The 9,712-nt window shown below is 40.0% G+C and overlaps 1 protein-coding gene across 1 annotated transcript; it reads right to left on the reverse strand.

Moving 5' to 3' along the window:
* Window positions 1-3,080: 3,080 nt before the first annotated feature.
* On the reverse strand, window positions 3,081-9,567 carry pdhb (pyruvate dehydrogenase E1 subunit beta). Its single transcript, NM_001303896.1, is given in 11 exon segments — window positions 3,081-3,682; window positions 4,684-4,825; window positions 5,127-5,218; window positions 5,736-5,846; window positions 6,288-6,419; window positions 7,805-7,958; window positions 8,076-8,111; window positions 8,204-8,266; window positions 8,583-8,690; window positions 9,373-9,432; window positions 9,523-9,567. Coding segments are annotated over 11 exon segments (1,080 nt in total). The 5' UTR covers window positions 9,559-9,567; the 3' UTR covers window positions 3,081-3,536.
* Between the last annotated feature and the right edge of the window lie 145 nt (window positions 9,568-9,712).

Here is a 9,712-nt window from a genome sequence, read left to right on the forward strand (position 1 = left end):
AAAGTCGGTTTTATAGTTCACAAGCTCCTCCTCTTTCTTAGTTTCGTTTTTTTTTTTGTAGGGCGGTATATCATCTTTTTTTATAACTGCAGTTTTCTAGCACGCAAAGGGATTTTGACAAACATACAAATGTGTGGCCCTCCTTAAATTTGTAAATCCTACTTATTGTCCCTCAAGCCTAACAATTTGCCAACCCCTGAGTGGTAATCCAAAAAACTGGTTCAACAAAATCAAGGTTACCTAAACATATTCGGCTAATCTTAACCAGAAGAGTAAGTCGCTGAGTTTTTGGTTCCATAGAAGCTAATTCTCGTTTAAATCATTCGGCTAAATTAATCGCAGGTTGTTTCATCCAACATCATGACCAGGACAGAAAATGGGTGGTGATTCATGTGGTCACTGGTTTTGTTGTTGGTTCACACACACATTTGATTGGTCAAGGGCCAAATGGACTCTAATAAAATTAGAAGGTTGATTTATTTCAGTGTTTCCATTCAAAAAGTGAAACTTGAATAATCTATACATTAATTCCACACAGACTGATATATTTCGAGTGTTTAATTCTTTTATTTTGATGATTATAACTGACAACTTATGAAAACCCCAAATTCAGTATCTCAGAAAATTAGAATATTGTGAAAAGGTTCAATATTGAAGACACCTGATACCACACTCTAATCAGCTAATTAACCCAAAACACCTGCAAAGTCCTTTAAATGGTCTCTCAGTCTAGTTCTGTAGGCAACACAATCATGGGGAAGACTGCTGACTTGACAGCTGTCCAAAAGACGACCATTAACATCTTGCACAAGGAGGGCAAGACACAAAAGGTCATTGCTAAAGACGCTGGCTGTTCACAGAGCTCTGTGTCCAAGCACATTAATATAGAGGCAAAGGGAAGGAAAAGATGTGGGCTAAAGACAAAAAGGACTGGACTGCTGCTGGTCCAAAGTTATGTTCTCTGCTCAAAGTAAATTTTGCATTTCATTTGGAAATCAAGGTCCCAGAGTCTGGAGGAAGAGAGGAGAGGCACATAATCCACATTGCTTGAAGTCCAGTGTAAAGTATCAGCAGTCAGTGATGGTTTGGGGTGCCATGTCATCTGGTGGTGTTGGCCCACTGTGTTTTCTGAGGTCCAAGGTCTACCAAGAAGTTTTAGAGCACTTCATGCTTCCTGCTGCTGACCAACTTTATGGAGATGCAGATTTCATTTTCCAACAGGACTTGGCACCTGCACACAGTGCCAAAGCTACCAGTAGCTGGTTTAAGGACCATGGTATCCCTGTTCTTAATTGGCCAGCAAACTCGCCTGACCTTAACCCTATAGAAAATCTATGGGGTATTGTGAAGAGGAAGATGCGATACGCCAGACCCAACAATGCAGAAGAGCTGAAGGCCACTATCAAAGCAACCTGGGCTCTCATAACACCTGAGGTGTGCCACAGATTGATCGACTCCATGCCACGCTGCATTGCTGCAGTAATTCAGGCAAAAGGAGCCCCAACTAAGTATTGAGTGCTGTACATGCTCATACTTTTCATGTTCATACTTTTCAGTTGGCCAACATTTCTAAAAATCCTTTTTTGTATTGTTCTTAAGTAATATTCAAATTTTCTGTGATATTGAATTTGGGATTTTCATTAGTTGTCAGTAATAATCATCAAAATGAAAAGAAATAAACACTTGAAATATATCAGTCTGTGTGGAATGAATGTATACATTAGATATGTTTCACTTTTTGAATGGAATTACTGAAATAAATCAACTTTTTGATGATATTCAAATTTTATGACCAGCATCTGTAACTCCGGCTATTAGATTTTATAAATATTGGTCAAAATCGTGAAAGAAACTATTTTCTTAATTATTTTTGACCAGTTACTGTAAATTAATCTGACTTATATTTCAGTGAGAATGATGTCAATCATATTTACAAAAGATGCATAGCTATATCCCTACAAATGATGGAGAGGGATTCATAACAGAGTGAATCTCCATTCACATTATTGCATACCAATGAGGTGGTTTAACCTGCATTCTGAAGAAATGTTATGACCAATTCTGATGTTTCAAAAATGCTTGGAAGGGGAGAAATTGTTTCACTATGAAACAAGGCTTGATTTCAATTATCCCAGAGCCTGATAAACACAATCTATATAATATTGGAAACCTGTGACTTTACTAAACATAGATCATACATTGATTGCATTTATAAATGCAAAAAGACTTAAGAACTAAACAAAATTATTAATGAAACAGGCAAAGCTCATGAAAGGCTGTCATATAAACATCTGATACTAGATCTGTTGAACTACTTTGATTTCCCTGAATGGGGTGCTATTTTCTTTTTTTTTTTATTTCTGTGAAGCTTTTTAAATAATTACACTTCTCCACTCTCAAGGCATTTGGTTTTGGAAATGGCTTTATTAATGTTGTCCAAATGGTTTACAAAGAAACAGTTCAGTTATTTTGAAGCATAAACACATCGAACAGACCTAGCACCTGTTGTGGAGGTCAGACAAATTTCTAGCATCAGCCCTTTTTTATTTATTCTAATTATGGTTTCTTTCCCATGACATTTTAAATAACACAAACCTGAAGGGAATCACTTTTTTTTTGGGAAGAGAAAGCCATTTTAAATCAACTGATACAATTCCATTATGCTTTTCAGAAACCAAGTTGTCATTTCACTAGGTATTAATATTTCATCTTGCCTCTGGGTTTTAACAAAAAATATGAAAATGTCAAAAACATCAAGAATATTCCAGTAAAAGAAGTTGCATATTTTGAGATCCACCTCAAAATAATATTTGAATTGTTAGGTAACAATATCAGCTCCCAAATTTTAATATGGCATTTTTATTGTCTCCAAAGGGATCTATCAATTATTGACAGCAAAACAATTGTTCTTTGATTTCATCTGGAGAAACAAGCCTTATAAAAAGATGTACCAAACAAGAGATTGAAAGGTGGCCTGGAGTGTTCACAAATGGCACATTCAAGTTATTCAGTTAAATGTTTGTCATATATAGATTCCATCTGGTTTTCAACTTGTAAATCCCAAATAACATTTATAAGAAGACGGTGATAAAGAGTTTTATTTCTGTAACAGCCCATATACAGCAACAAAATAATACAGTTGGGAGTTTTTACAGTAATATCAGCCAGGGATGCACTTCATTACAATCTACAATTCATTCTTCTTCGAGTCATTCTTCGTTTTCATTACTGCCCAGATCTACTATTCACAGTCAATGAGTTAGACGGTTTACATTGGCCCACATCACTGTCTTGAACGTGCACAAACCAATGAGGAAACAGAAGTATATTACCATATCTGAATAAGGAACATTTTCCTTTAGTCATGTGCGTATATTCACTGGTTGACATGGGAGTAAATAAGTACTTACTACAGTAACATACTGTATAAGTACTTATTATTGTATAAATAAATAGGTACTTACAAGTAGTTTAATAGTAAATATGGGTTGTTTTCCCAGAGAAGTAGCGGGATACAGAGGGAGTGATTGGCTTGTTTACATATTCAAGACTTTCTTGACAGAAAAGATGATGTCTTTGATCTGAGGTACACTGTGGTCCTCCAGGATTTTAGCGTAGGGCATGGGGATGTCTACACCAGTCACTCTCACTGCAGGAGCATCCAGGTAGTTGAACGCTGGGCCTGGAAACGGTAGAGAGATGGACCAATGTTAACTGGAAACATCTGCCTTGAGCGTTTTATATTCTCAGTGTTCAGGCCTGAAAGTTTTATTACACCACAGTTAAAAATAATAAATTTCAGCTAACTTACACAGAGGAAGTTGGGAAGGATTGAGGATTTACCACACAGGAAAATGAGACAAATTAATCCTCTTATGGAAACACTAAATCATTAAAGAGGATTGGAGATATTTACTGTCCTGCTACCCAATACTGTAGTAAAGTAGAAACATGCCTGATAAAAGATAAATAATTTCAGTGTCAACCCGAACATCCAATTCAATCGAGCTGACCCAGACTTGTTTAAGTCAGCCTAAACAAACTCTGAGGAAAGCCAAAATGGGCTTATCACAACATTTTAGCAGATACTTGTAAGTCACTTTGGATGAAAGGAAGTTTATAAAGGGACATTTTTCCCCAGAGCAACATATGATAGTGCCATGCCCAGGGACACAATGACAATTGGCACAGTCGAGATTTGACCTTGGAACAATCACAAGCCTGACTCCCGAACCACTGAGCCACTAGCATGACAGATACAAATGTACTAATCCATGTCCTGGATGAGAAAGCAAGTTCAGTCACAATTGGAAATACTTTTTAGTGAAGGATTAGCCTTAATCTGTGCCCTGGAAAAACTGCAGCCTGTCATGTACAGAATCTCACAAAAGTGAGTACACCCCTCACATTTTTGTAAATATTTGATTATATCGGACATTTTCACTTAGGGGTGTATTCACTTTTGTTGCCAGCGGTTTAGACATTAACGGCTGTGTTTTGAGTTATTTTGAGGGGACAGCATATTGACACTGTTATACAAGCTGTACACTCACTACTTTACATTGTAGCAAAGTGTCATTTCCTCAGTGTTGTCACATGAAAAGACATACTCAAACATTTGCAAAAATGTGAGGGTTGTACTCACTTTTGTGAGATACTGTATAAAAGAGAACCTGAACATACCCTCCATGATTCTGGCACAGATCTCAGCTCCTACTCCATACTGGGGCCAGCCACCCTCCACAGTCACCAGGTTGCCTGTCTTCATCACACTGGCCTCAATGGTATCCACATCCAAGGGCCTGATGGTCCGCAGGTTCACCACCTGGCAGAGGAGCGGTGTAGAACAGCCATTTCAACATGCACGTTTACTGGACAAACGCAGAAGAGAAAGGCAGGGGTAGAGTTTGCTAAAAGAGCATTGGCTAAGGTCCCGAACCAGCAGCTAAGATGACCCCAGATCAGGCCAACATGTTGAACGTTTCATAAACCTGTTAATTCCTATTTAAATCTAGGGGGAAGGTGCCCCGTAGACCTGGCACAACCGTGAGACCGTCAGCACTGAAAGTGACAGACTTCTACTGCAGTGGGAGTTCCCAGACAGAGCATCGTTTTTTGACACGCACCTCACATTCAACGCCCTCCTTGGCCAGGACAGCTGCTGCGTCCAGACAGAAGCCCACACAGCGCGAATGGGACACCAAAGTGATGTGGGTGCCTGGAGGAAACAGTGCGGTTCGGGACAGGGAAACTCTAAACATGTGGAACAGCCTTTCCAACACCACTAACATCCCAGTAAACCATCATTACCACCTTCTATCTGTTTAAAGGTGATACTAAATAATACCAATCTGTTTAAAGGTGATACTAAATAATACCAATCTGTTTAAAGGTGATACTAAATAATACCAATCTGTTTAAAGGTGATACTAAATAATACCAATCTGTTTAAAGGTGATACTAAATAATACCAATCTGTTTAAAGGTGATACTAAATAATACCAATCTGTTTAAAGGTGATACTAAATAATACCAATCTGTTTAAAGGTGATACTAAATAATACCAATCTGTTTAAAGGTGATACTAAATAATACCAATCTGTTTAAAGGTGATACTAAATAATACCAATCTGTTTAAAGGTGACGCAACCGGCTGCATCATCTGACGCTAATGAACATTTACAAAAACATTAAATACTGGAAACATTGCTGATTTCCCAGCTCTTGCAACTCACCTTGCCTTTCCACCTTGGCCTTTCCAATCGGAATCACAAAGTCTTTATGCATCATCTCCTCCGACAACTCAAAGGGAACGCCATACATCATTTCATTCTCCAGGAACACCACTAAGCAGGAAAAAACACAACCCTGAGTCGTAATGATGTCAGCACAGGAACTCTGAGGGCAACACTGCAGGAAATCACATCCACACCGATTATCGTTGTGTTTGCGCTTGCTTCCTACACAATTTATTAGGGGAAAATGTTAAATGCCAGCACCCTTTTATATTATTGAGAAATAAAGCCTTATTTATCAACACCTTCCGAAATGGCAGTGAAGAAACAGGACAGAAATAATCATAGAAAAATAAACTGAGAAAGAGCCTCTGATCTGGTTCCTTGGGTCTCCAGACTTGGAACCCATGGGCGTCCCCTTAACTGCAGAGGAATCACTGAAAGGCCTAATTAAGTACGATCCTTGGGACCCAAGCGCCAACTGGACCCAGGTCAAATGTCATGCACTACCAAGAGAACAAGGTGCCAACTGGGAAGCGGTTCATTGCTCACCGGGGTTGTCGTCCCTTATAGCTGCTTTTAGAAGTCCGCGGGCGTCCTCTGAGTTCCAGGGGCTGACCACCTTGAGCCCAGGACAGTGACCATACCAAGCGGCAAAGCACTGGGAGTGTTGGGCTGCCACACCTGCACACAGGAAACCATAGCTACTATAACCACTAACACATGGGCCTGGCCCAGTTACCGTATAACCACTAACACATGGGCCTGGCCCGGTTACTCTAATACTGTATATACAGTTGAAGTTTACATACACCTTAGTCAAATACATTTAAACTCAGTTCCCAATTCCTGGCATTTTATCCTAGTAACAATTCCTTGTCTTATTTCAGCTAGGATCACCTCTTTATTTTAAGAATGTGAAATGTAAGAAAATAGAGAATGGTTGATTTCAGCTTTTATTTCATTCATCACATTCCCAGTGGGTCAGAGGTTCACACACAATCAGTATTTGGTAGCATTCCCTTTAAATTGTTGAACTTGGGTCAAACATTTCAGATGGCCTTCCACAGTAAGAATGGGTGAATTTTGGCCATTCCTCCTGACAAAAGTGGTGTTACTGATGCAGGTTTTTAGGCCCCCTTGCTCACACATGCTTTTTCAGTTCTGCCCACAAATGTTCTATAGGATTGAGGTCAGGGCTTAGTGATGGCCAAACTAATGCCTTTATTTTGTTGTCCTTAAGCCATTTTACCAGAACTTTGGAAGTATGCTTTGAGTCATTGTCCATTTGGAAGATCCATTTGCGACCAAGCTTTGTCTTCCTGACTGATGTCTTCAGATGTTGCTTCAATATATCCACATAGGTTTTTCCTCATGATGCCATCTATTTTGTGATGTGCACCAGTCCCTCCTGCAGCAAAACATCCCCACAACCTGATGCTGCCATCAGGTTCTTCCTTGCTGAGAATAATTTTAGGTTATGTTGATATAGGACTTGTTTTACTGGGGATATAGATACTGTGGAAATTGCTCCCAAGAATGAACCAGACTTGTGGAGGTCTACATTTTTTTTTTCATTAGGTCCTGGCTGATTGCTTTTGATTTTCCCATGATGTCAACCAAAGGGGCACTGAATTTGAAGTTAGACCTTGAAATACATCCACAGGTACACCTCCAAATGATTCATTGTAAATTAGCCTATCACAAGCTTCAAAAGTAATGTACTTTTCTTGAATTTTGCATGTTTAACAGCACAGTCAATTTAGTGTATGTAAACCTCTGACCCACTGGAATTGTGATATAGTGAATTATAAGTGAAATAATCTGTCTGTAAAAACAATTGTTGGAAAAATGTCTTGTGTCATGTACAAAGTAGATGTCCTAACCGACTTGCCAAAACTATAGTTTGTTAACATGAAATCTGTGGAGTGGTAGAAAAATGTGTTTTAATGACTTCAACCTAAGTGTAGGTAAACCTCTGACTTCAACTGTATAAAGCATCTGCCCAGTGTTTGCCACTTCTGTCTCCGGGACCAGGACTGGGAGACGCTGGGTTCCTGTGTGTTTACCTGCGGAGGAGCCGTTGGGGCCTCGGAACACGATGGGTACGGTCTGAAATCCTGCAGACATGTAGTAGGTCTTAGCAGCGGAGTTGATCACCTGGTCGATGGCTTGCATGGAGAAGTTCCAGGTCATGAACTCACAGATGGGCCTCAGCCCTGCCTGCAACACAGGGGGAACACGGTGTTTCTTCATGGTGCACTACTTTTAAAAGCATCTGTGGCGATGAGGTCGTATTGCGCTACAACAGGACATTTACATGCACACTATAATACTTACGAATGCAGCACCAACAGCAATGCCAGCAAAGCCCATCTGAGAGGGGAGAAGATGGATCCGCCCATAAGCTCAAGACAAAATGACAGTCCAAAAACAACATGCCAAAATAACAGCTTTGTCTTGTTTACCTCTGTGATTGGCGTGTCGATGATGCGTTTGTCTCCATATTTTTTCCACAGTCCCCTGCTCACCTACAAAAACACAGGCGCATGTTAATGAAGTAGCATTCCTTCACAGTTCCACAGTACGCTGGGGCAGGTCTGTGGCACTGTGTGCAACTGGCTGTTAGCAACTTGATTTAGCCTTTACTTCCTGTATTTACCAATGTGTAAGTTTGGTCTTGACAAAAATAATGTAAAGCTAAGTACCATTATGTTTCTTATTGAAGTTATTGTAATATGTCGGAATCCGAGCCAGAGTCATGAAGAGCAATTTCTATCAGAAGCCCTGGAAAACTGAACCAGCTCCGTTTTGGGGCTCCACTCCACATGTTCTGTATGTTCTCACCTTGTAAGCACCATCATATTGGGCCACCTCCTCCCCCAGGAGAAAGACACGCTCATCCCGCTCCAGCTCCTCATCCATTGCCTGGTTGAGGGCATCTCTGACATTCACCTGAAATACAGACGCACATGATGTGACTACAAACAAAATGACAAACGTCTTACGAAGAATGTCAAAGTTGCACTCTCTCCAAATACTAATTTGCAAATCAAAATCACAGAAAAGCCAGACAAGGTCGTTTTGACCTGTCAAATTGCACAGGGTCACAGGCCATCATATGGATGAGCTAAGTTGTGCAACAGAAGGAAAAAGTGGTGGAATTCAGTAAACGTTAAAACTATACATTTGTTTTTATTAAAAATGCATTTGTACTCAATGTTGTTTCTAGCAAATCCCTTGTACATTGACCACTCAATTTGCAAACGAGTTCTTAAATCATTACGAGTACATCGAACCATAAGATGCGGTATCAGAAAGGTTGCCATGCCCTACTCGATGCGGATCGTCTTTAACTTAATTCGATCACAGAAATTCTGACTGACTTCTATATTGTCCTTTTGGACTAGGAAGTCAATGAGCCTGGCCTTGATATCAAACATATAGTCAACGTTTATTATAGGCTGTGAAATGGCTAAACATTAAGGATACCTTTTTTCTCTGTTCAGGTAAAAGCAAATCTTAACGCCACAAAACATACCACTTGTTAGTAAGGCATAGCATTCACAGTTGACAGCTGAGTTGAAGGTTGTTAGCTAAATCAAGACATTAGCAAACATGCTACTGTAGCTCTCACCTGCACAGCAGCCGGAGAGGTCTTGCTAAACTCTCTTCGCAGAACCACCGAGACGGCATTCTACAAAGATAATATAGAAAAGACCTCCTCGTTAATATCTTGATCTGACCAATCTAATTGTATGGACTCAGAATTAAAGTTAATACATGCCTTCCCGGAGCGAAGAAAAGACCTCAGCGACGCCATTTTTGACCTGTCCTCTGACTCTGAGTGGGACGAGAGACTGAGGCCCAATCAGAGCGTTCGTTTGTGAATCACTAGAGGGCTATATATGTAGAGAACCAATCATAAGCATTTTCATACCAAGGAAGCGGAACCTACTCTAAAAATCCAAGGGCAA

Source organism: Esox lucius, chromosome 2 (assembly GCF_011004845.1).
Source record: "Esox lucius isolate fEsoLuc1 chromosome 2, fEsoLuc1.pri, whole genome shotgun sequence".
Taxonomy (NCBI): Eukaryota; Metazoa; Chordata; class Actinopteri; order Esociformes; family Esocidae; genus Esox; species Esox lucius.